Below are 27691 nucleotides of genomic sequence, written 5' to 3'. Positions count from 1 at the left end.
GTGCCACAGGACCCTCTGTTGCTTTTTACAGATTCAGACTAACACGGCTACCCCTCTGATGCTTGATGTTGTTAACCTCATTTCACTACTGACTCAAAGCAGGAATTTTGGGGACTATGTTCAGTCCAGTTGTCTCCTATGTCCCATAAAAAAAAAAGAATAAAAAAAAAGCTTATGTGGATTTCTTAACACAAGCCTCTTAATCTACTTCGCAGGGACATTAAGGAAGGTTTTTTGGTCAGAAAAGACGACTCATTTCCATAGGTTAGATGCTTTTTTGTTTATTTAGTGCAAGTGAAACACCACTTCTACCACCATTTGTGCAGGGTGACTTTCGTGAACCAAGGCTCTCTCACAAATACAACCGTATACAGCAGAACAGGACAAGGCCGAGCACTCTCCCACCTTCTAACACCTCAAGACTATACTGAACAAAATTAAACAGAGAAAGAGCAACTATTACAAATAAGTAGTTACTATTGGAGAACACACCTGGCTGATATGTTTTGTTCAGAACTGAGAAAAGCAGCCTATTTCAATAGTAATGACTTTCCTCAAATGGACTGGGACCCAACCTTTCTCCTGCTTAAGTAATGAAGTAGGTTACCATTACAAGCAAACTGGTAACATATGTAAGATACATCATTTTCTTGTGCAAGAGTAACTCCTCCATACATTGTACTTATTGATGAAGGTAAGTGATAATTTATATATACTGGCATGAAAGACAAATTGCACTGTTATATATTATGTACAGTTGAATATAAGCTTCGTGTTCTTTGCTATACAATAGTTTTACTTTCCAATATACGCTACTAAAACAACAGAGTTTTACCATTAATATAAACCAAAAGAGAAACATGTAAATGAAACACACAAAACAGCTTACCAGCCACTACTGAAACAATACTAACAGAGAAAACAAGAAAACTTTAGTGCAAGAAGTGAGTTTACATCACTTGGCCTTACATACTTTGAGGTACATAATGTGATACAGGATTAGGTGAGGTAACATAGCTGACTTGATGCAACTGTCCAGGATTTACAGTATTATGAAGTCGTGAAGAATTACCATACGATGGACTTGCGGGATGCCAAGGGCTAACATAATGATAGGCAGGTACTAAAGAGATGCAAGAGTCAAACCCAGGTAATGGTGGCTGGCCATAGGGATCTGTCACTACTGGATAATATACTGTTCCATGGGATGGAGGTGGAGGCTCTACATTTTGGAAAGTACCTGAAAACACACAGATGACATTTTAACATTCTGGCCATTTTTATGCAAAAATGCAATGCATTTTTATGCAGTCCTTCATTACAACTAAAACAATTTTATGACCCTGACAACACAGAACTTATCTAGATAAATAACAATTTATGCCCATATGATGTGTACACTGACAAGGAGACCATTTCAGCTCTTGAATAAGTCTGGAAGGCAACCTGCTCATTCACAGATGTGTCCCATGTCTGTTTAAGTATTCATTACCTATTGATTGTATTTCATTTTGTTGAGGCTCAGAGGAAGGGCAAATCCCCTTTTGAACTTCTCTGGTGGGCAGTAGGGGATTTAAAAAACAAAATGAAAGAACACCTCTCTTTGTAATCTCTGACCAGATACCATGGTGATGGATATGGGGTAAAGAAACTTAATAGAATAGGTTATAATTGCAGCAAAACTGCAAGCCTGTGTAACTGTCATTGATCAATTAATAGTTTTGGCAAGATACTGTGACAAAGATATGCCAGTTTCCACCATTTTTACTCAATTAGCGCAATATCAGAGACTTTTTAATGAGGCCAGACATCTGACCTTTGACATCTTCTACTCATTTAACACAGCCCCTTCCTCCCCTCCCCCCAAGTCCAAATAAACCTATATACCTCTTAGCTCAACCCAACACTTTTGTAAGTGTTGCTGTAACTCAGGGGGTAGGCAACCTATGGCACGTGTGATTTTCAGTGGCACTCACACTGCCCGGGTCCTAGCCTCTAGTCTGGGGGGCTCTGCATTTTAATTTAATTTTAAATGAAGCTTCTTAAACATTTTAAAACCCTTATTTACTTTACGTACAACAATAGTTTAGTTATACATTATAGACTTCTAGAGAGAGACCTTCTAAAAACATTAAAATGTGTTACTGGCATGCAAAATCTTAAATCAGAGTGAATAAATGAAGACTCGGCACACCACTTCTTAAAGGTTGCCGACCCCTGCTGTAACTTCACACACAGTGGAAGAGAGCGCCAGCGATAATGGCTGTTTAGATAGCCAAGACATCTAATAGAGTCCACTAACCATGGTTCCAGTATTCCTTTTTAAAAAAAACAAAGGAAAAAGCTACTCGTACTCAAAATTTAGGATTTGTTTTTTTAAAAATACAAGCATCATTTTGGTTGGCTGTGGGTCAGCAAAAAAAAAAAAAAAAGTAAACTTTTTAAACACTCAACCTCCCGCACAGCTTTTGAAAAAAAAGTCCTTTCTAGAAAAGCAGCTCGTCTACCAAGGTAGAGCCAAAAATATTTTTGTTTCTTGATGGTGTTACCTAGCCCTGAATATCAGCAATTCTAAATCACAAACTTAAGTAATATATCAGAAACAGCAGACGCCTAACCCTAAGATAACCTATAAAGGAGCAGGGCTCACATAGTCAATTTTGATTTTTTCCCCAGTATCTATCCCTGGCTGTGGATAATGAACAATCATTTTTAAAATGATACAAGACAATATCTCCTGTCACCCACCTAGACAGATCATACACTATCCTCATTTTACATCAGTACTCTATTTTAACCCTCCCTACACACACAAGTTTTTATCAATTCCAGAGGCCATTATATGCAATTCATCATTTGTCTCATCTAATGGAAATGTAAACAGACCCATTACACTACTCCAGTGAGCTACAGCAGTTAGTCACATTGGTCTGCAATTTCAGTTGACAAAGCAAGGAAAAAGGACCATATCAATTATGTTGTGTCAATTGGTAAATCAACAATAGGATGCCCATTTCTACTTAATGGCTCACACTTACATACACAAATAGTCAGCCTAAAATACTAACCATTTGCTGTTTCCAGGGGAACTTGCCGGACATCATTCCTCCCAACGTCAGTGTACAGCTGAGGTACCGACTGATCCACCATGGGGGCAGGCTCAGTGTATGCTGAATAAGCTTCTACAGGTGATGGCGGTGGTACCTGTTGCATGTACACCATGGAATGCCAATAGCTCTGATGGTAATACTTAGGAAATTCAAAGTAAGGAGAGACGTTTTATGGTCCATGTGCACTTTCCTCCCCCAACCTCAGTAGCACTTAATGTTGTACACAGATTATATTTTGCAGACTGCCAGAAAGTCACCAAAACACCGCCACCCAAAGCACTTTTCTTAACTGTATTATACCCTCCCGAAGAATTAAAAATGTTCCCTCTACACATTAACATACAGGAAGAGAAGGCATTTTGAGGCATTTCTATTGCAGAAGAGGCTGGCATAGGTCTTAGTCTGCAACATATCAGTATTATCTATTCCATCAGAATCAGAGGGCAGATGCAATTCTAGTACAGTAACTCCTCACTTAACATTGTAGTTATGTTCCTGAAAAATACGACTTTAAGCAAAATGATGTTAAGCGAATCCAATTTCCCCATAAGAATTAATGTAAATGAGGGGATTAGGTTCCAGGGAATTTTTTTTCACCAGACAAAAGACTTGGGTATATTATATACGTACACACACACACACACACACACACACACACACACACGCAGTAGAAGTTTTAAACAAACAAACAATTTAATACTGGTACACAGTGATGATGATTGTGAAGCTTGGTTGAGGTGGAAGAGTCAGAGGGTGGGATATTTCCCAGGGAATGCCTTACTGCTAAATGAACTAGCAATTGACTGAGCCCTCAAGGGTTAACTCTCACAACACTCTACAAGGCAGCAGGAAAGGAGGGAGGGCAGACAGAGACACACACCCTGTGAGAGAGAAAAAAATGCACATTTCCCCTTTAAGTAGCTGACCCCAGGCTTAAGTACACTGCCTTGTTAATTAAATCAGCTTGCTGAGTCCTGAGACAGCAGCTACTGCCTAGAAGCTCCCTCCCTCGTCGTGTGTCCCCCCAGCTCTATGGAAGATGGGGTAAGCGGGGTGCAGGAGCAGGGGGGAGGAGGACACACCCTGACATTAGCCCCCTTTATCCCCCCTTCCCCTCGTACAGCAAGCAGGAGTCTCTGGGAGCAGCTCCAAGGCAGAGGGCAGGAGCAGCACATGGCAGTGGGGGGAGGGACAGCTGCTTCACAGGGAACTTAGGGGAGCGGGGAGCTGATAGGGGGCTGCTGGTCCACCCTGATTCCAAGCCCCCACCAGCTAGCTGCAACGGGTTGCTCTTCCTGAAAGACAGGCGGCTGCCAAATGACATTAGAAGGGAGCATTTCACAACTTTAAACGAGCATGTTCCCTAATTGATCAGCAACTTAACATCGAAACAACGTTAACCGGGACGACTTTAAGTGAGGAGTTCCTGTACTGGAGTTCCCTCCTGCTGAGCAATAGCATCTCATACCACCTTTTTTGCTGTGCCACATACTAATAAATATAGAAAAAGTATTGCCAGTAATTTAGACTCCATTTATTAGTAATTTCTATAATGTAGAATGTCTTATTGCATTCTGTAAGGTCCTTATCCTGACAGGTGCCAAGAACCCTCTACCATCATAGGGTGGGTGGTAAGGGCATAGAGTCAGTAGGATCCCTGAGCACTGGGGCCCCATACCTAGATAATAATGCTCAAGTTTCACCCCTGGATTATTAATAAACTCTAAAGTCAACGAGATCACATGGCTGTTTGAGCATCAGCTGGGAGTGAGGAGTTACCATGGACTTAATTGTTGTAGTAGAGATCAAAATCTGACACCTGGATTCTGTTCCTGCTGACTTCCTCAATTGTCTTGGGCAAAACACATGGAACCCAGAAGAATTTTCCCACTGATTTCAACAGGCACTTGACCAGGCTCTTAACCTTGAACTTCTCTGCTTTACCTACCCTTTCCATATAAATGGGAAGAACAAGGATTTACCCATCCATCTTCATAAAGCCACCGATATGAAACTCACTACATGTAGATGCTCTTTATGAGTTTCACAATTTACAACTCAAACTTCCTGCACTGTAAATTTAGTCTCTTCCATGCACACATGCATGTACTAATAGCCAAGTGCACAGGAAGCAAATTCAGAACACTTAAAAGCCCTGTTCAGACACATCAATGCATCTGTCAAGACAGGTGATATTGTACAAGCGGTTTACCATACCATATCTGACAAGCACTTACCTGCAAGCCCAAATTAAAATAATACTGCAATACCTTTGTATCTGAAATTAGAAAACATACTATCATTATTGAGGATTGTGGACAAAAACCACCCAGAAACAGTCATCTGTTTGTGGTCTTGTTAAAGCTATGTAAATGAATAAAAATAAAATTGTTCAATCAGACAGCAATTCTTTTTCTGAATGTATTTTTAGAATACAGAATTCAGAATCTGACTACTTTCAAAGGTGATATTCTTGAAGTTAGCACACATGTAAACAAGCTATGTAGTTTAGCACAATAAAAACTGGATTAAACATTTTGACAAGTAATACATTAACAAGTAACATTAATAAGCCAAAACTAAAATTAATGTATTGCTATAAATTGTTTGCTCAATGATGCTCTTCACAGAATGACTATAATCCATCAACTCTTATTACAAACCTTAAAACAAATGATGATATATTAAAAAGTATAAATTACTATGGCCTAGCTTTTCAGAAGTAACTAGCTATTTTGGGCACTCAATAGGGCCTGATTTTCAGAGGTTCAGTATTCAAACAGACACTTTCTGGAAATCAAAGCCTAACAAAGTTTGTCAAATTAGGCAACCAACATTTAAGGCCCAAAACAGTCATTTTTGAAAACGTGGACCTAAAACTTATGTTGGAAGCAACTTCCAAAAGATTTGTAATTTAAATTAACAATTAATGTTTTTACATATTAACTAATTTGTTTCTTTGGGCAAGGGAGATAACTGTAAGAAGTGCTGCTATACACGTATAACAGAATCCTGTTTATTTGACCCTCCATTACCTGGTTCTCAGGATATGTCTACACTTACCGTGGATTGATGCTGCGGCAATGGATCCACCAGGGGGGTTGATTTAGCGGTTCTAGTGAAGACCCGTTAAATAGACCACAGATCACTCTCCCGTCTACTCCGGTACTCCACCAGAACGAGAGGCGTAAGGTAAGTCAATGGGAGAGTTTCTCCCATCGACCCAGCTCTGTGTAGACACTGCAATAAGTTGACTTAAGCTTTGTCGACTCCAGCTATGTTATTCATGTAGCTGGAGTTGCATAACTTAGGTCGACTTAACCCCATAGTGTAGACCTGCCATCAGTGTTAACAGGACAACCAGCACACACAGGTCCATAAGGGGGCAATGTCTGCTGTGGCCACTAGATGGCGATGCAGCATTGTACTTTCCCATTCTCCGGCTTATCCGGATTTTTGATTATCCAATCTGGCCCTGGTCCCAATTAGATTGGATAAACGGGGTTCTGCTGTAGTCTGCTTTACTTCTGTTAAAACAGTACTTTAGACACAAGAGTCTTATGAAATGTCAGCGGAGGTGAGTGTGTGGACCTGACCTGAAGAAGAGCTCTATGTAAACTCGAAATCTCTCTCACCAACAGAAGTTGGTCCAATAAAAATACATTACCTCACCCACCTTGTCTCTCTAGGAGCAGAGGTGAAAGTTCCTTATTATGGACTTCCAACACCATGCACACAGAATATGAAATCCAGAATTTAGCATGTATCTGATCACAGTAAAAAGGTATGGAAAGATGCATCCATTAACTGATATTATTGGCAGATACTAGATTACAGATTGGTTAGGTTTGTTGCCAACAATTATTTACTGATAATTTTTTACTACCACAGATAGATTTAAGACAGAAAGTGACATTCTATGGGAAAATTGCTTCACAAAATGTGTCTCAATGAAACTAAATTTTGCATTCTATGTAATGCAAACAACGAAAAGGTCACTAAAATACTATGTTCCCAAACTGATTTGACTGATAAGCATCTTCTCTGCAAACAAGAACACTAGACCTTTCTCCAAGGGCCTGTGCTCCCTCCATTTTCACTATGAAAAGACAACAGCATAATGCTAGTCTGGAAGCATGCAGAGGAGGAAGGAGTACATTGCAAGCTGCCTTATCATAAACCAGCAACAATTCATCTGCAGCCACTCTACACATACAGAAATGCATATGGTTATGGCATGTATGACTAGGCCCCAACAAGAGCCAAAACAGAATACTGTCTCTACCCATTATTAATTCCTGCTCTGCAGTTGTTACTCTGAGGGCTTTTTTGCAGGGCTACCAAGATATACGTGCTGCTAAAGGAAGTGGGGACCTGCAAGTAGCATGGTGGGGCAGCATTCCACAAAGTACCAAGATTTGTGGAGTTGTAAATTAGGATTCCCCCATGTCTTCTAGCTCTATGCAATAAAAAAGCATGCCACCTATCTCTCTACACAGACGCTGACACCTGGAAGGATAGAATGCATCCAGTTTTCTGCACCCGTCCAACTTCCATTTTCCAATTTATTTGCTTCCTTCCCAGGGAAGAGATAATATAGTCCTGGGCAATTATATGGTACACTAAGGAGTAATCCCAAAAGCGAGGATGACCTCAAACTGTTCACCAAGAATAAATCGGATTTTGAACTCAAACATACCTCTTCTTCCCAAATGTGAAATGGTCTAGAATATTCAAATTTGCAATTCTGGCAGGAATATACAGTTTTTGTTCTACAGTGCAGTTTTGGAAATGGGTAGGAGCAACAGTAAAACAGATTCTTGGCTGGTCTCACTGACTATATTTCAGAGAGTTAGGGAAAGAAATGGGTAACTTTAGTTCCAGATTAGGGGCCTACATTAAAGTTAACTGACAATTCCTTCTAGTCTCTCAGCCCTCTACAGCAAAGAAAAAAGCTATAGCACTTATCTGAAACAGACAGATGCTGTGTGTGAACAGGAGAGTATTACCAGCTCAGATCTGCAGTGTTCTTCACTGCATGCCAACTTGCATAGCACTTGGTTTATTGTGATTTGCAGCAATCAGGAGGCTATTTCTCTGTGCTTCACACAATATCCAGGAAAATAGGCAAAAAGGAAAGGAAGGCAGAGCTCCACATGGACTCACTAAAAACAGGTAATCTCAAGATATTCACACATTACTGATTATTTTAAGAAAATGTCAACCACTGCTTCTGTTCCCAATCTCTAAAAGTGAATTGAAAAAGTTTTACACCTCCCACATTTTCAGAAATATTAGTGGAAATCTGTTTGGGCAGGACCATGGGGCTAAAAACCCCACTTAATTTTGTACTTCAGGATTTCATTTTATTGATATTTACAGGGTTTTGAGACTGTTTAGTTTTTTAAAAAGAAAGAATTAAAACCTGACCATGGAATGGAATGAAAGATGGTTAGTTCCTTCATCCCCACTAGGGTCACCCCTCATTATTTGACATTTCAAAACAGACCATAATCTATCTAGTTATTGTTCTACATATGCATGAATCTTCCCCATCCCTGCAGGCAATGAGTTTATGCCCTGAGGGCCATCCTAGTGACACTGCTTTGGCTGTGACAGTATTCATAACGATACTGAAACATTAAAGTATGCTGAAAGAGCAACATAAATGCTTTCTCTATAGTATCTAGCAGCAGACTCATTCACACTTAGGGTAAAATTAAAAAAAATCCAATTTTACTTTTCAATTATTATGCAAATCTATGCAAAATAAGCATCAGTTCTAAGCGCTGAATGGAGCAGCCGTTACATAGTGAAGATAACAGAACACAAGACACTAGAAGAATGAAATGACAGGCTAATACTGAAGATAGTGATGTCCGTGGAACACTGGAACAGCAGCAAATGCAGGAGGGAGCCCATTTTTGTTTACGATGCTCTTTTACATTTATAGAAACCAGAATAGTAGTCAGTAAAATATAGCCACAATGTGACACCTGCCAAACAGAGCAGCTGTGAGGCTAATGAGCTTCATATATAAATACAAGACAATAATAGTCACCAAGAATTTAGCGTCACCTTACAAGACCTCAAGAAATAGTTTTCTGGATAAGAGTTTTACTAGTGCAGTCTCTGATCTGTCTGGAATGCTAATGCAGGGAGGGAGAAACTGTCTCAAACACAGGACTCACAAAATAACCAGACATTGACAACTTCAATAAATATAACGGTGCATGCAGGAAGAGAGTGTGCATGCAAGCATCCTAAATTAACTCTGTGGGGAGGGGAATCCAGAACAGATTCTGAAAGTTCAAAGAGATGTGGATGTATGAAACAGCCATTAAAGAATACTTGGGCCTCTCTCTGACTCTTGCAGTGACTACCAACCTACACCAAGAGGAACACTCGTAACATGCACATCTGTTCAGTCAAGCTTTAAACAAAAATAAATAGAGCAAAACCAGATTTTTTTTCTGTTTTGTCTTTTAGTAGTGTAGATGGAATCTGTGAATGAGACTGAATGAGCTGTAAAAGGAAGTGAGGAGTTTTTACATTTCAGCAACTGCAGGGATGGCAGAGTAAAGGTGTGCGTGTTACCAGGATGTATTGGGGCACTGCTGAAAGAGGGAAGAGTTAAGGTTACAAGAGCCACCTTAACTGCACATTTCCTGGTTTTCAGACATTTGAGTTTTGCTTAATTTAATGTTTTGCAAAGGGATGACATGCCAACCAATATTAACTCTTTTCATCATTTTTTGCCACCGAATTTCCTAGTTGTTTTGGTTTTGTTTTTTTAAACAGGAAAAAGATATATTATAGGCAGGAGTTAGTAGTCATTTAGGCAGTGTCTGTATCATTCCCCCAATTTGCATACCAAGCCAAAGCAGCCTGCAGTCAGCAAGCCCCATTTCAAGGGGTACTCTTCACTCTCCTGCAAACTTTTGCATCCTCGTGATCCAGGAACCACCCAGGATTCATAAGCTGGCAATCTTGGCAGCGCATGCATTTTTTTCCCCTCAGCAGTCAAAATATTGGTGCTGTCAGTTCCAAACTTCCGCACGACATGTCTTTGGAAACACCACATTAATCTGCCCCAAAAATAAATTAGCCACCTCTCCATACACCCCAGGGACTAGTAAAATACAGATGTTCTCAAAACAACCAGAGAGCTGCCCATCACCCATGCATATTGCCCTCTGCAGCTGCAACCCCTTACCCTCATCCCATTCCCCTCCCCTGCCACACAAAATCCCCTGTCTCTAGCGCTATTGTTCCCAATAACATGAACTTTGGTTAGACCAGCAGCTGACTATTTTTCTGTGTTCACAGTAAACCTCCTCATAAAGTAAAATCCATGCTGTAATATAAACAGACAACCTGTAGCAAGCAACACGAGTTATTAAATCTTTATTGCACAGGTGTAGAAAGGTTCTGACTAGAAACATCAGTGACAGGGTGCTCAGCAAGGGCAGTGGCATCCGCATATTCCCTCAAACTACCCAGGCAAGCATAAAGTGGCTGCTTAGAAACCCTCTTACCGTTCATTTCCTCATTGGTGCATACGCACTATAATCCTTCCAGACTGCACATTTATGTAGGTGAAGTGAACATGTTCTTAAATGAAAGCTTCATAACTATTACAAACTAAGGCAACATGCTCACTTACCACAATACTTAATATTAACACTATACAGGACTCATTCTTAGTCCTCTCCCCTAAAATCCATACTAGACACTATATTAAAAAAAAAAAAAAAAAGTCTGGAGCCTTTCCCCAAAGGAAGCTCAAAAAAAATTCTGTGGAGTGGTTGAACTGGGAGAGAAATACAGAACTGCTGGGCCTCTATGGAAAAGGTCTTCAGCTCATATCTGCTCCCGATTCTCTTCCGCGCACTTAATACTTGATTCTATAAAGGTGCTGAAAACCCTTAGCCCTCAATTCCTTTTTTCTTCAACGGGAGTTAAAGGACACAACAAGCATGGGCTTGATTCTGCAATGTACTGCAAAAGGACAAAGCAAACAAGAAGTTGAAATTCAAGACTGCAAGAAGTGAAAACAGGACCTCAGAGGGCACTTGTCCAAGAGGCAGCCACTCCACATTGTAGAACATGGACACTGCAAAATATGGCAGCATGACTGCTCAACACTTGGCAAACTGCTGCAAAGGACAGCTCAGAAAAAAAGTATATTATAGGGTCAAGTGGCCTGAAGGTCCCAGTGCACTAGAACGGGGCCTGAATGCAAGAACCAGGAGAACATTACATTAACAGCTCTCTCAAGATGAAAGAGCCACTCTTGACAATTGCCTAAAGCGGACTCCTCCCCCTAGGTCTGTTTCATTGTCAAAAGTGGCTGCCAGATTGGGAAAACAACCTAAAAAATTAAGTTGCTTCCCTAGATAGCAATATGTTGAGATAAATAATATGAAAGCCACGTTTACTGCCAGTTCACCTTCAGCTCTCAGTCTTCATAGAGGGCAGTCTCTCTAGTAGAGACCAAAGTGACAGAATTTCTGATGTAAAGTACTCAAATGTCTTTGAAATTCAGGGACAGCTGGAAGAAGCTGCAGACACAAGAAGTTGCGTGACCTGAACAACATTAGATTGTTCAATACAGTGCAAAGATAGATCTGGGTGCAGCATCATGGCGCTTTCCCTACCAAAACCTCAATGGAAGCACAGAGATAGAATTGGATACTGTTGAACTTGTTCAGTGGTATAAACCTATACTATTGTCATCTCCTGTATCAGAGGAATGTTACCAAGGTAGCCATAGATGTAACATATCCCAGGTTCCCAGTGTATTTATTAAAAATCCAGCAGAAAAAATGAGGACGCCAACCCATGAGCAGAATTTTTCTATTAGAATAAAAAAAAAAAAAAAAAGCTGCTAGCTAACTCACACTGTTGCTCTCTAGAGAACACTCCGGCTCACCTCTAGTTTGGCTTCATTACTGCCAAAAATAGCCTCCCCTCTGTGCTCACTACCAGTCAGAGAAGGCAGAAATAGCTGTAGCTATTGTATGTGCTGCAGTATCAGCGTACGTACAGCTATAGCCATAATTCAAGTCACACCCTTCTCTCATGTGCCTGCATTTTACACAGAGCTCTGGCTTTCTCCAGCCTAAGTTCTTTATATCACGAGAGTCAGCTGGTCTGTATCAAAAGGATAGGCAGTTTGATTGACAGATTTTTCTTCTCTAGTCCCTTCCTCTGAAGGCTTAACCTCTGTGCAGCCCAAAACAAGACAAGGCAGGACATTATCAAAGGATCGTGTAAAAGAGTAAGAGAAAAGGGAGGAGTTTAAATAAACTGCCCAGCCTATATACTCCGATGATAAAGGAATTCTTTGACAAGACACATTGTGTCTCAGCTCATCATCAGCTTCATTAGCCTCCAACTGTAGATATACATGGTCTACGGTATATAGCACAAATGGGCATCCAGAGGGTTTCCATATATGCTGAACAGCTTGCCATTGCGCTCACACCCTTGGTAATAGGACTGTGAGGCATTTTGCCAATGCCAGAGATTGAGGGCAGGCCGTTCATTGGATTAACAAGGAAAGCGCTCTTGAATTATGTATTTCTGACTTTGTTTTGAGAGGCATAGAGAGGGCAGGAGGGAGGAGAGAGATATTTATTAGGTACTAACTCCAAACATAAAAAGAGTATTTTGTATGTCATTTACCAAACTGCTCAGTATAATGTGATCTCACATAGTTAATGGAAATTCTCAAGACAGGGCACAGCAGACTGATGTAAACATCACCACTTAAGAGATGAAGCCAGAAGATGCAAACCACTGCCTAAAACTTGAAGGCTGATGCCAAACTTTATGTTCTCTTCATGTTTACTACTGGTAGTAAGTTTCAGATATTAAAAAAAACAAAACAAAAAAAACACACACCACATCAGCATAATCAGGGACAGGAGCATGAACATGCTGTATACTGGGAAGTATATACACTCCAGTTGATAAAGCCATAGGATGAAATCTGGGCTCCACTAAAGACAATGGCAAAATTCACATTGATGAGGCCAGGATTTCCCCTATATTATACTTTACTGTCAAAATTATGGCAGGAACAATTAATTTATTCTTCACTGGCTTCTTATGTGGAACAAGAACAAAAATCACAACAGAAAGCGACTCTCTCAGCTGAAACAACTCTGGGCTTCCCATTATTTCTCCACAAGTTAATTACTTTGCTGAATCTTCCATAACACACTCCTGAAACCTCTGCACAAGCTTCTTTCCAAATTGTGAAATTAAGCATACCCCAACCCCATAACCAACCTTAATATTCCCTTCTCTTCTGCATCATCTGTACAGAGCTGTGTTTCCTCACTACAAGTATTCTCTGTTAAGCTTGTTGTAGGACAGTGGTCACCAACTCGTTGATCACAATCGACTGGTTGATCCTGGAAACTCTCCCATATTATCACGATCTCTGGCCGCTAAAAGTCCCTAGTGGCACAGTGGGGCTGCCACTAAGGCAGGCTCCCTGCCTACCCCGGCCTCATGCCACTCCCGGAAGCAGCCAGCATGCCCCTGCAGCCCCAGGGGGTGGGGTGGGGTGAGGTGAAGGGACAGGAGTGTCTGCACACTGCTCTTGCCTGCAAGCACTGCCCCCACAGCTCCCATTGACTGGGAATGGGGAACTGCGGCCAATGGGAGCTGCGGCGGAGGTGTCTACATAGTTACACTGGGTAAAAGAACTACTAGAGCCTCCCCTGGGATAGTGCTTGGGGTGTGCTATAGACCGCCGGGATCTAGCCTGGATGTGGACAGAGAACTATTTAATGTTTTTAGGGAAGTAAAAACTAATAAGAACTGTGTAATCATGGGGGACTTTAACATGGAGGGGCAGGGGGCGGAGCCACCCCCCCCCCCCCCCCCCGGGATTCACTGGGGCACATTGGCCCCTTCCGGGAGCAGTGTGGGGCTGGGGCAGGCAGGGAGCATGCCTTAGCCCCACTGCGCTGCTGACCAGGAGCTGCCCGAGGCAAGTACTGCCTGCCGGGAGCCCACATCCCAACCCCCTACTGGAACCAGCACCCATACCCCCTCATGCACCCTGAACCTCCCCTCCCCCAGCCCTGAGCCCCCTCCCAGAGCCAGCACCCCAAACCCCCTCCTGCACCCCACCCCCATGCCCCAGGCCCAGCCCAGAGCCCCCTCCAACACTCCAAACCCCTCGCCCCAGCCCAGAACCCGCACCCCCTCCTGAACCCCAATCTTCTGCCCCAGCCTGGTGAAAGTGAGTTAGGCTGGGAGAGAGCGAGCAACTGGGGGGAGGCGGGGGAAGAGGGAGAATGGAGTGAGCGGGTCGGGGTGGGGTAGATCCTGGGTTGCACTTAAATTTAACAAGTGATCTTGTGCGTAAAAAGATTGGAGACCACTGCTGTAGGATATACAAATCAGGAGAGCGCCAGCTGACGCAAGGGAAAGAGCACAATGTTGGAGAACGCATCCCTCTTACCTCGAGGTAGATCACTGCCGCTGGGATCGCAGGAGTAAGGCGGAGGAATGCTGCCACTATCTCCCACCTCGCTGACAGGGGGAGGGGGAGCTGGATGATATGGGTATGGCACTGACGGAATCACTACTATGTAAAAAAATAAAAAATAAAAATAAAAAAAACATTCAGTCTCAAATCAGATTTTCAATGGTTTTAAAACAAGTGAGCTACTAGCCAGTGCAGTTAGTATGAACTGCCATCATGCTCTCTAAATGTATAGTTATCAGCTTCTGTTGTAAGGATTTAGCATTCCTTCTGGACAAATTAAAAACATCTTTGGGATTTTTTAAAATCCCCCTTTTGTCTTATGGTTTGCGTAGTTAAATTCACTTTGGTTTGAAATGTATTACCTACTCTTATTACAGTCAAGACAAGAGACATGACTAACTCAAACAACTTAATAAAAGAAATTTCTGCAGTTTATTTTGTGCTTTTTTAAGGCTTCCTAGTGGAAGTTAGGTGCCTAAATACCTTTAAGGACGTGAGCCTTTGTGTATAGTCAGCTTCACTTCGTCCCCTGCATAGTCAGTTACAGTAGTTAGTTTCCCCACAGCCACAAGGGATGGAATAAGCAGCCGTTTTTTTAAAAAAGTTAGGGAAGTGTGATTATGAAATTCAAAAAATGATTGCAAGGTTCAGGGTGGGGTAGTAGTTGAAACTCTGTATACCCTTTTTTAAACTGACTAGATTCCAAGTGGCCCATGCCCCTTGAAACAAAAAGTGTATTTGTTTGTATAAGTTTATTTGTCACACCACCACCAAGAGGCTAACCCACACAATGCAATGTTAATCATAACTGCAAGCTGCAGTGATTACATAAAGTAACAAAAAAAAAAACCTATGAATTGAGATGGTTGGTATGGGAGAGGGGAAAAGGAATGAGACTAGAGCAAAAGTTAGAATCCATGGAAGGTGAATGAAATTAGAGCGTACAGAAATTTGAGAGCATGGAAAAACTCTCATATGAAGAGACTGAAAAGATTCTGATTGTTTATCATAGAAAGCAGATGACAGAGTGGATACAATTAATGCACTCTATATAAAATAGAGATCTAGAGAAGGTAGTTAAGGAACTTCTGTTGTCCTTGTCTCATAACTTAAGGGGGGGGAGGGACAAAAGGTAAAGGTGACAAATTTAAAACTGATAAAAATGAAATATGTCATCACACAATGAATAGTTAGGCTGTGGAACTCATTGCCACAGAAAGTCACTGAGGCAAAGTAGCAGAAAGGTTCAAAGAGGGATTAGACATTTATATGGATATAAAAATATCCAGAATTATGATGATAAAAGCTTTGGTGGGATATTGTTACGTTGGAAGTTGTTGATGGCTGCCATCAAGCATTTGTTTGATCTACAAGGCAATCAGAGACCATGTTAATGCTGATGGGTATGCCTGCCAGCCTTCATTCAGGCTAAATGGAAAAAGCAATTAAGCTCTTTTATGGAGTTAGGTAGCTGGAGACAATGGAAGCCACCACATGAGGTACTAGGCCAATGAGCAGCTAAGCCATGTGGGCTGAGGGATTTCCCCAGGGATTGACTGCAAGTACAGTCACGGAGACATTAACTGGTTGTAGCTGTGTGTACGAGAGGCAGAAAAATGAGGAAGTGAGCAGGAATCCAGAGATGCAGTTGGCTGGAAAGGTAAGTTTGGAAATTGTGAGCAAGCAAAGTGTCAACTTTGTTCCTACTGTGTTCAGGGAAACAGGACATTGCGTACATTCTTTGTAAATGGAGACTGCACCAAAGAAATACCTGACCCATGTCACCAATTTCAACTCCTTACAGCAGTAACCCAGCAAGGCCTTGCGTATTGGCTAGACACTTGTGCTAAGAGGCAACAATATTAAACTTCGTGCTTAAGGGCTTAAGCCAATCTCTATTAGAGACAAGGATGGGACCTGATGCTGGGGGCAGAGTAACCCACATCTGGAACCAGCTACTGTCCAAGATAGGATACCAGACTAGATGGGTGCAGTTCCTATGCAAGTTAGGGAGCCATCTATATTTGTTTCTGCTGAAGGGGGGACTCCAAGGAGATGTAAACCTTGCTTGTCAGTGTTCCCTCCAAAATGTGATCCATATGAGGAAAGTCAGCAGTGAGGGTAATAAAGATTCATAGCAAAGTGAACCACATTCTATGGAAATACCTCGAAGAACTCATCAGTGTGTATTCTGGGTGGTGAGAGGGGAGAAGTGAGAAAGAACAGAAGTGGAACCTGAAATTTACGGTTTTGTCTCTAACGCTCTACCTGGCCTTCCAGCAGAAGAAGGGGATACCAGGATGGGCTGCACTGCAGTCTGTGGGGGAATGGATGTGGTAACATTGGCTTGAGTGGCTGCTGCCGTGCTGGAGGAAAAGACTGTTGCTGGAGCATTATTAACACAAGAGGAGGTTGAGATCACTGCAGAATTCACCATCACCTGCAAAAGAGCCAGGAGAGTTTTCAATACACTGCCAACTTTGATTTAAAAAAAAAAAAAAACAAAAAAAAAAAAACCACACACGTCTTTGAAATACTACAGTAACTCCTCACTTAATGTAGTTATGTTCCTTTAATACTGGTACACAGTGATGATGATTGTGAAGCTTGGTTGAGGTGGAGGAGTCAGAGGGTGGGATATTTCCCTTACTGCTAAATGAAGAACTAGCAATTGGCTGAGCCCTCAAGGGTTAACTCTCTCACTCTGCAAGACTGCAGGAATGGAGGGAGATATGCACATTTCCCTTAAGTACACTGCCTTGTTAATTAGATCAGCTTGCTGAGACCGCAGCTGCTGCAAGCTCCCTCCGTCCTGAGCCCTGCTCTATGGAAGATGGGGTAAGCGGGGTGCAGGGGGACACCCTGACATTAGCCCCCCCTCTTCCTTCCCTCCCCCTGGCACAGCAAGCAGGAGTCTCGGGGAGCAGCTCCAAGGCAGAGGGCAGGAGCAGCACATGGCAGTGGGGGGAGGGACACAGCTGAACTGCTGCACAGGGAACTTAGGGGAGCGGGGAGCTGCCTGTCCACCCTGGTTTCAAGCCCCCACCGGCTAGCTGCAAGGGGCTGCTCTTCCTGCAAGCAGTAGACTGCCAAACAATGCTAGAAGGGAGCATTACACAACTTTAAACGAGCATGTTCCCTAATTGATCAGCAACGTAACAACGTTTAACTCCTCACTTAAAGTCGTCCTGGTTCTGTATCTGGGTCTGGTAGTTTTCATATATGTTTAGGCTGAGATACTCAGAGGAGCATAAAGGAGTTAGGCTGAAAATACTATAGAGAATATGGAATAATGAACATCTGCTATCAAGAACCCCTCAGTTTTTATTTAAATTATATAAATATTTATATTGTGCTAGGATTCTACATGGCATTTTACATCATAAAATGCTAAGCAAAAAACTTCACCATTTCCACGAGAGGGCTTACAATATTAAATGAACAAGTGCAATACATCCACTACACAGGGATGCTATACTGAGAGTTCACATATATATTCTGAAGGAATTCATGCAGCAATTGAGTAATCACCAATATCACTTCACTTCTAGTGTTTAAATCAAGTGAAAAGCTACAGTAGTGTGTGATTTTTTTTAAAGTATTCCAGCAAGAGAAAGAAAGAGAGAGAAAGTGTGTGTGTGGGGGGGGGGGGGGGGGGGGGGGGGGGGGGGAAAAGAGCGGGCAAATGATGTTTGTAAGTTTAATGCAGTTAAGGCCAAATCCTGCTTCCTCGCTGACTCAAGTAGGACTATCAAAGTCAACGGGGACTACTCACATCATAAAGCAAGTAGGATTTAGCCCCAACCCTGTACACACAGGTAGGCAGACCACCCCTTTATAGCAGAAAGGTTCATTTTTGTTTTCCTTCATTAATTTTTCAACTTTCCATGGTCACATGTGACTTAATGGTCCATGATTGAGATTACCTTCTGGGAATAGTTGTATGAAGCAACTCCATCTTGAGATGAGACAGAGCCTGTCCCTCCATCCTGAAGAGATTTCAAAGCAAAACCGTGTGTTTAAAATGTAGAGAAGCCACAAGGCTACAAGATTTGTGGGGAAAAGGAGCAAGGGGTGTGTGTGTGTGCCAGAAACCCAAAACTCTTCTAGTTATTCTTTAATTTTCTAAAATATACTCAAAGATCCTACAGTTTGCTTAAAAAACCCCTAAATTAACTGGAGTTAGGCCAGTTCACAATTGCGCTCTGCACTAGCAGGTGCAGAGTAGTCTTCTATAACTGCACTTGATTACCTGATCTGTGGACCAGCAAGCTGCAGGGGCGTGGGGTAGAGAAGAGAAAACACCTTGTTTCACTAAACAGTAGCCTCTCCAAGCCCATTAACAAACTGATTGATTTCAAAGGCAAGGTCTGGTCCAGTCCTGTCTCTGAAGGCTAGCATACACTGGTGTGGGACTTGAAGAGTAGTATATAAAACAGAACTAGGAGGGGAAAGAATCAGGGCTTTACAAAAAAACAGATGATTTTCCACCTCCCTTCTCCCCACAAAAGTGTGAGGACAGACATGGAGCAGAACTCTTACAAATAAAATTCAGACTGTAAAAGCCACCACCAGGATGTGCATATACTTGATAAAGCACTGTGCATTGATTTAAAGACCAACCTTACAATAATACCGTAATGGAGGTCTCATTTCAATAGGATCCCCTTCAGAGACAAGCATTCACTATCTAGCTGAAAAGGTGGGGGGAGGGGGGAAGGGAGGGTGTTGGAGAAAAGTGAAATATAAATGGAACTATTATTCCTTCCTCCTAAAAACCACCCCTGAGCAGCTACACTAAGCTTGCTTCCAGGGCCAATTTCTTTGAAGGATGTTATGTGTTTCTAGGAAGCCTAATCCAAACAGTGACTAAAGCTTACCAAGTTTGCTGTAGTCTCTGCTGAACTAAATACTGTTGGAGTTTCACAGTCTGGATCTGGAGGGCATGGGCAAAATTAATTGAAACAGGAGTATTAAATCTAATCCTTCAAAAACTTGTGAGAGATCATAAACTATTGTTTTACATTCACTGTGTGCAATATGGGAGAGTCCAATTCTTACTGACCTGAAGGGGTGTACATATATTCTTCATGAAATTCCCCTAAGAAAGAGGAAATGGATTAACTTCTTTCTGAAATGAAGCTAAACATTGAAAAGATCAGAATTACATTTCAGTCACCAGCAAAGGTGAATTGAGCCATCTTAAGAAAAAGGATATTAGAATGGGATACACCAACATTGCACCGTTTCTGCTTTTTCCTACAAACATCTACCATTGCGTGGTCAGCTCTTTCACAGCTCAAGTGACATTAACAAAGTAGTCCAAAGTCAAACACATCATCGATAGTCCCTGAAGACCCGAATTTGAATCTAGATGTGCAGAACGAAGTGTAGCTAGATGTATCTAAGAATTTGGCCCTAGTTTACATTCATTTGAAAAGTAGTGCTAAATTTATAGCTTAATTTAATAACCTTAACTCCTGTTACACAGAGGTGTAAGATAGTTAAGTAAAGAACACATGGAGAAAAAAGCCACAAGTGTTTCAAGAGTTACATTCCCATAATGCTTTTAAATGCAAAATCCTTTAAACAATAGTTATTTGTAACACTATATTCCTATCATCCTCTAGTCACTATTTATAAAGTGTTTTATGTATAAATAGATCTACAATGAAGTATCTGAAAATGCACCTTTTACTCCTTATGCACTGTAATTAATAAGCAACGCATTTGAGAGAGGATTAAGGGATAAGGAAATGAGAAACGAACGATACTGGTACACTCTCCAATACCGCTCATTTTTAATCAAGAGATATTAAACTGGGTGCCCTTCCTGGCTTCCGCGATTGATGAAAAAAGGAGCCATTGGCACTTTTAGAAAGATTACTAAGGTGTCTTGGACATGCTCCTTTTTGTCAATAAGGCAGATGCTAATACCCAAGGCTACTGCTAAAAGCATACTAATGATATACAAACTAAATCAAAGTGACTAAATTTATTACTTTGTGAGGAATGTCAGAAGAAAATAAAAATATTAGTTTATTCCATTCCACCAAAGGCCATAGTAACTTTCACCAAATGGAATCTATGTTGTATGTTTCAAGCAATGAGTTGTCTTGCTACAAGCCTGCAGAGTCACATCAGCACTAGTCTGGCAAACTATTAAATGAAATGGATTAACACTTTTGCCATGCAATAAAAACAGAAGCATGCACATGTGCAACACCTCAAAGTACTTGAAACAGATGTTTGCCCTAAAGCTGGGCTTCCCACGAGAAAAATGGAAGGCATCTGTGTACCCAGTGAACATCACTGTAAGGCAACGTGGATCAGCAGCAGAGCTAAAGGGATCTGCTTTCGCAGGCTGCACAAACAAACATTGAACGGGAATACACAAAAATGGAGATTCTGGATTAATCAGAACACAAATATGTGTTTGATTATTTAGAACTTACCGTTATCACTTGGTTCATCGACTTCCTCCTCTGAGGAATTCAGAGTCTGTTTGCTGGGTGGAATGGGGCTTGGGCCTCTTCTAGCTACCCAGAATCCTGCAGGGGCAGGGACTATTGGGGCAGGACTACCCTGACTCTAGGAAACAAGATAAAATGTGTTTTATTAGAACAAAGCGAACTCGCCATGGGCCAGGCTCTCTCACCATCCTGAAACCAGATTTGGCAAAACAATTTTGCTGTAAACACTACTTATTACACATACAATGATCTCATTGGTACCCTGTGCTCCCTCCGTGTTGTATCCACCAGGTGTCTCTCGTAATATACGTAGACCAACTTCTCCCTCTGTGTGTATATAATGCCTAGTATAACGGCCCTGATCCCTAATTGGGGTCTCCAGGGTGGACCATAATACAAATTGTTTCACTCTCACCTCAGAGCTATATTAGATGAACATAAGCTGGAATAGCAGAGTTTAAATTCACATGAACCTCAATTCAGTGTTAAACTCAGTTGAAACTAGTGTGTGTTTGTGTCACTCACCATTGACGAGATCAAAATATCCCACCCTGAAATCCTCCTGGTGGTTACGGAACCTGTTCCCTTTTCTCCCAGCTGAAATGTAGCAGGGCCCAAAGCCAGTGCTGCCTTCATAGCGAGTCTTTCACTTTGTGACTCGGAGCTCACAAATGTAATGACACACCCCCTTCAATACTGCCTGGTTACTGATCAGAGGAATGATGGTCAGTGGTTTGGGCACTAGCCTGGGACTCAGAACAAGAGGCCTGGAACTGGGCCACACTGCTCACAGAAAAAGTTTTGCTGAATTCCAGATTTACAAATTGTATTAACCCTGGCTTGGGCAGAAGCGGTTCTTCATTACCCTGAATCTGCAAACACTACTACTGCATAGTAAACAAGAGAGTCAGCAGCTTTCCGATGGCAACTGGGCTTTAGCTTCCTGTGGCAGACATGGAGCTGCAATGTAATAATTTTATAGACTACTGTATGGGACATGGTCAGTGAGATAAAGTCACCACATATAGGGCAATTAGACTTTCACGTATGAATGTACTGTCTAAACTCAATAGGGGGTGTTGGGGAAAAAAAGGAAAAGCAACACCATGGCTCTAGATAAAACAACCTTCCAAACACACACTTGGGGGGCAATTCCAAGACAACGGCACACTTCCAGGTTCCAGCCCAAGTCACACCACTGTTTTGCCAAGGCTTGGAGCCTAGAGATCCAAGGGATAGTAAGTAACTAAAAGGACTCTGGAGAGAGAGGAGCGGGAGTGTGACACGTTTCTGGTGAGAGACAGAGAAACGGGTCTGGTGGGAGTGTCGAAGTTAGGGCCTTCCTCTTCCTCTCTGTCCAGAGAGGACATGTCCCTCTGATCTCTATTCTCCCTGTCTTAGCAGACAGCTGTGTAAATTTGGGCTGGAGAATGAGGCATGGTCTACACTAGAAAATTAAGTCCTTCATGCTGGGGTGTGAAAAATCCACACCCTCTGAGCAGCATAGTTAAGGTGACCTACCCCCGCTACCGTAAACAGCACTAGGTCAATAGAAGAATTCTTCCATCGACTTAGCTACCGCCTCTCGGGGAGACGGACTACCTACACTGACAGTCGGTGTAGGTAGTGTCTACACTGAAGTGCTGCAGCACTACCATTAAGTACTTCAAGCGAAGAGAAAAGAAATATGAAAGAAAAAGTAATACAAAATAGATGGCTGAACATGAGAAATAATCCAATAATAGCTACAGGCAAACATACGGGGAGGATGGGAAAATGGGATGCACACACTCCTGCTAAACGCTACTGATTCTGAGTCTGAAAAGGAAGTTGTAAAATAGTGTGTCTAAGTTGCTAACGAATGTTTTCTTCCAAGAACGCTGAGCAAAGGTCATAGGTTGAGACCAGAACAGAAGAAGGGACTAAAGTATGGCTGCTGAAACAGAATCCTGAGTTTTTTCCTTCTCTTCTGGCATTTAAACACTGAAGATACCAATTTATACCCCAAATCTATGTTTGTGAAATTCATTATATCAAAATGGCAGTGGCAAAAAAATTCTGGAAGACAGGACGGCTGAATTCACAATTGTCAGCAGTTAAGCAGTTTTATGCCTCAACTCCAGACCAGACAGCTAAATACTGACTGACTTTTTAGCACACTCAGTTTGGTTTAGTTTAAACCTACAACAGGATTTGGAAAAGCAAGTAGACTGATAAAAGGATTATTTTTAAAGAGTAGACACCAAAGGGGCTAGGCTTCACAACTTAGACTGGATGCTCCATTCTTCCATTTTACTTGCAGAATTTAAAACTTTTCATTTTGGATTGGTCTTCGTATGGGGAATAACTGTGCTTACACGCAATTGACGAAGTGAGTATTCACCCACGAAAGCTTATGCTCCAATACATCTGTTAGTCTATAACGTGCCACAGGACTCTGTCGCTTTGTGCCTACAATGGGATTCACATATTGTAGTATGTTTCATTTTATAGAAACTTGCTGTGCAAAGAGGAGTTCATGAAAAAGTCAGATTGGAGGTTGTTGCTATTTTCTTTTGCAGAAGAAAGTAGCTTCTGAGAGTTAGCGTGTTGTTCTCCAACATCACAACCATTTGTCACTTAATACCACACATAAATGCAGATGTTGATGCAACAGGTGAGAGGCAAGACTTTCTGTAGAAAGTTGCAGGAAATTCATAAGAGTTGAATCTCTACTATATCTCTTCACAGCTTTCATAGTTATTTAACTAAGAGATTCTAACTAGAGCATGGCAAACAAGAGGAGAGCTCCCTTCCACATCTTTCAAAGCTGCACATCCAAGTATGAAAAGCCTATTGCAGGAAATATAAGCTGTGTGTTTTAACTACCCACCCCAACATTGCACATTTGTACAGGATTTCCTTTTCATTCGGCAAACATTTCTAAATGAACTTCTAGCTCATGACTTACTGGTAAAGCAGGAAAAGCAGCCTCATCTCCTTCTTCAATTTCATAGAAAGTTATGGTTTCTTCCAAACCCTGAGGCTCCTCCCCAGTCTCTGGTACAAATCCATACTGACATTCCTTATTGACACACTGCATTTGCCGACGACTACGGCTATATGAACTTTAGAGAAAAATCAAGACACACACAAACAGGTTTAAGCATATTTCCATTATTAAGTTTTAATTATACTTCTTTTGGAAATGCCCTTACATATGTTGGCAGAAGTGCTATTTACCCATTGTTCGATATCATGCCATTTTAAAAAGCTTATTTTCCCCTTATTTGTAGTACGTTTTGTAAAGAAATTTATACTCACTTACCGGGACCTATAGGAAAAATTGTCATAGCTCTGATAACATCTCTTCCCTGGACCCGGGTAGAATGCTATTTGAGGGCCAACCATGTTGTTCCTGTTTATAAATCGGGCAGATCCCCTAAGTTTAAAGTGTAAAAAAAAAAAATAATAATAATAATAATAATAAAAAAAAAATCCAGTTACCAAGAAGTGCCTACAGAGTCTCTCAGATGAAACTCACCTGTAGGGTCATCTATTAAATACCTGAAGATTAGCTAGGGCCAGAACTGTGGGAGGCCTAACAGGGAATGAATACTAGTCTTTGTCAGGGTTCTAAGGCTTCATACCTGGGCATTCCATATCCCCTGCTATGCCTCTGAGGAGAATTCTGAGGACGGTAGTGATCATAGGATGCCATATTCCCACAACTTTGAGAGCAATTAATTGGAGAAGAGCGACCTGAAGGAACATTGTGCTGTAGCCGGGGTGGAAGAACTGGCTGACCCCTACTATAAGCCACTGTCATGTAAACTTCCTTCCCCCGGACCTTCTTAAACAGTCTCTTCCGTGATTTCATATCCATTTCTGCAATTTCAAAGCAGCACAGAAAAAAAAATGGGGGTGAGAGTGGAAAAGAGGCGTTAGATCAGTTAAACATCTGTACGGATCTACATGACTACCTTAAATAGAGAAATAAGACAAACTCCAGAGGTACATTCAGATTATAAAGTAGTGCTAGACAATTTCATATGAGAAATTCTGTAAGTTAATATTTGGATATGGAGTATGGGGGGGAAAAAACAAAAAAAACAACAACACACTCATCCATCCATAAAAGTGCAACCAAACGTGTGAGCGTATTAAAATACTAATTTAAGCCTTTAGAGGTAAATGAGCAGAATGTTTAATAAGCTTCCCATGCACAGGATAGCCTCCCAGTTTTGGCTAGGCCAAGCCAGTACTCATCATTCAAACCCCTCCCTGAAGACCTTACTTTGTGATTCCCATAGGGAACAAATCAATTATAAAACCTTTACTGAATCAAGAGGCACACAAGTCTACACTGCTTTACTATGGAACTGTATCGCTGTAGCCCTGCCCCTGCTCACTTCATTCCCTCTCTGCTGTTACCATCATTCTTATAACAAAATTAGATAATCTCTTTGGTGAAGGGACCTGGCCTTTCTACATTGTCTGTGAAGTTTTAAATACTAACTTTAACACACATTCTCAATGGATTTGCTATTTGTAAGTGCCCCAGCAAAATACCCATCAGCAGTTCAACTACCTCCATTCATCCCTTCTCCAAAGAAGAGTTTTCCTCAATCCTTGCCCCTTAAAGTGAGTTTTATATTACCAACTGAATTCAATCATATCCAATATTTGAAGACTGCTACAAACCTCCTTCATTCCCCTAAACAAAAATGGAAAGATTCTTATTGAAACTGTGTACAAACCTATTTCTGAAACATATCCGCCTGTTATTTTCTGATAGTTTCCTCCTTTTCGATTGGGAACCACATTCCATGCAGGGACAGGTGTCACCTGTGTCACTGGTTTTAAGTTTGCCAATGGAACAATATGCCTACATGAAAAATACTAGTGTAAGTAGTGCCACAGGAATGCATGCTAATGCAAGGCAGTGCCTGTCAAACATACAACTAAGGGTAGCATAAAATCCTTCTTTACCCTGTAAAGGGTTAATTCCTCTTTTACCTGTAAAGGGTTAAGAAGCTCAGATAACCTGGGTGGCACCTGACCAAAAGGACCAATAAGGGGAGAAGATACTTTCAAATCTGTGGGGGAAGGTTTTTTGTCTGTGTCTCTGGGAGTCAACAAGGAAACAGGGAAGGGAAAATACATCTCCCTAAGCCATGTTTGAACTAAGCATATAGTCTTGCAAAAATAGTAAGTATTTAGACTGGGACAAAGAAATGCGTTAGATTACCTTTTGTTTTAGCTTGTGAATTTTCTCTGTGCTAAGAGGGAGGTTTATCCCTGTTTTTGTAACTTTAAAGTTTTGCCTAGAGGGGAAATCCTTTGTGTGTTTGAGTCTTTTGTTATTCTGTAAAGTACTTACCATCCTGATTTTACAGAGGTGATTCTTTTACCTTTTCTTTAATTAAAATTCTTCTTTTAAGAACCCGATTAATTTTTCATTGTTCTTAAGATCCAAGGGTTTGGGTCTGTGTTCACCTGTACCAATTGGTGAGGATAATATTCTCAAGCCTTCCCCAAGAAAGGGGGGGTGCAGGGTTTGGGGGAATATTGGGGGGGGGGGAGATAGGACTCCAAGTGGTCCTTTCCCTGATTCTTTGTCTAAAATCACTTGGTGGTGGCAGCAACCTGTTCAAGGCAAGGTGGAATTTGTGCCTTGGGAAAGTTTTTAACCTAAGCTGGTAAAAATAAGCTTAGGGGGTCTTTCACGCAGGTCCCCAAATCTGTACCCCAGAGTTCAGAGTGGGGAAGGAACCCCGACAGTGCCACATTAGACAAAAATGACTGCCATGCTGTCATCAAGTGTGAGCAGTTCTTACTGAACAGATTTTTCTTTAAATAAGAAGCACATAAAAACAAAGACAGTTTAGAAGTTTATGTACATCTGTGTTAGCCAAACCCAGGAGACAGTTAAAATATAGCTTTTTATCATTCTAATCCATGCGTATAGTAATCCTACTTTGAGATTTTTCAGAGATAGATGAGGGCGAAACAAGACTCCCCTTGCTATAGGTATGTAACTTGCATTCAATGGCAACTTCATCCTTTAGAGACAGACCCAGTGTCAGAGGCAGAATCATCCCTGGTAACATGCATACTAATGTAAAATTTGTACACTAGTCAATGTTTTTCTTTCCTTTGTTAAATTTTTTTGGGATCCCAGCATTGTCTTGGTTTTCAGAGACTAGCTAGCTAGCTACTCTCAGGATTGTTTTTAATTTATCTTTAATCCAGTCTTTAACTCTTACACACCGTTTAACTCAAAGGCACACTGCAATACCGGTTACTTATAACATGCACACAGCACCAGAGTTGCGTTTTTTATCTTACAGATAACAATACAGACAGATCAGAGGTAAATTTGGGATGTGCCAACAAGTTGCATTTTTGCTAGATGTAGGACTTATTTTAAGGCATTTACAAAACTCCCAAAATTAAGGGGGAGGGACAAGGAGAGAATTTGAATGAGAGTTGTCAGCACAAACTTCAAGGACTAAAACCAACCCGTTATTTAGCTGCGATGCAAGTCCCACTCCTAAGAAGTTCTAGAAGCCAGTTGTGTAGACTCATTGTTCACCATGAACTCAGCCCAACCA

The 27691-nt window shown here is 41.5% G+C and overlaps 1 protein-coding gene across 1 annotated transcript in view; it reads right to left on the bottom strand.

The window, feature by feature from the left end:
- Window positions 1-355: 355 nt before the first annotated feature.
- The window catches only part of ALG13 (ALG13 UDP-N-acetylglucosaminyltransferase subunit), a 56599-nt gene continuing 29263 nt past the window's right edge, over window positions 356-27691 (bottom strand). The window contains exons 16-28 of the mRNA XM_024217395.2: window positions 25835-25962; window positions 24725-24962; window positions 24403-24516; window positions 24046-24202; window positions 21078-21213; window positions 19688-19723; window positions 19504-19558; window positions 18549-18621; window positions 16891-17062; window positions 14596-14721; window positions 5348-5388; window positions 3069-3249; window positions 356-1240 (exon numbers count right to left, since the gene is read on the bottom strand). Coding sequence (XP_024073163.2) covers window positions 966-1240; window positions 3069-3249; window positions 5348-5388; window positions 14596-14721; window positions 16891-17062; window positions 18549-18621; window positions 19504-19558; window positions 19688-19723; window positions 21078-21213; window positions 24046-24202; window positions 24403-24516; window positions 24725-24962; window positions 25835-25962 — 1732 coding nt within the window. The 3' untranslated portion in view covers window positions 356-965. The remainder of the gene's footprint in view (window positions 1241-3068; window positions 3250-5347; window positions 5389-14595; window positions 14722-16890; window positions 17063-18548; window positions 18622-19503; window positions 19559-19687; window positions 19724-21077; window positions 21214-24045; window positions 24203-24402; window positions 24517-24724; window positions 24963-25834; window positions 25963-27691) is intronic.

Source organism: Terrapene carolina, unplaced genomic scaffold (genome assembly GCF_002925995.2).
Source record: "Terrapene carolina triunguis isolate 2854851 unplaced genomic scaffold, T_m_triunguis-2.0 Scaffold131, whole genome shotgun sequence".
In the NCBI taxonomy this organism is placed as follows: Eukaryota; Metazoa; Chordata; order Testudines; family Emydidae; genus Terrapene; species Terrapene triunguis.
This window is presented reverse-complemented; position numbering and strand designations above follow the sequence as displayed.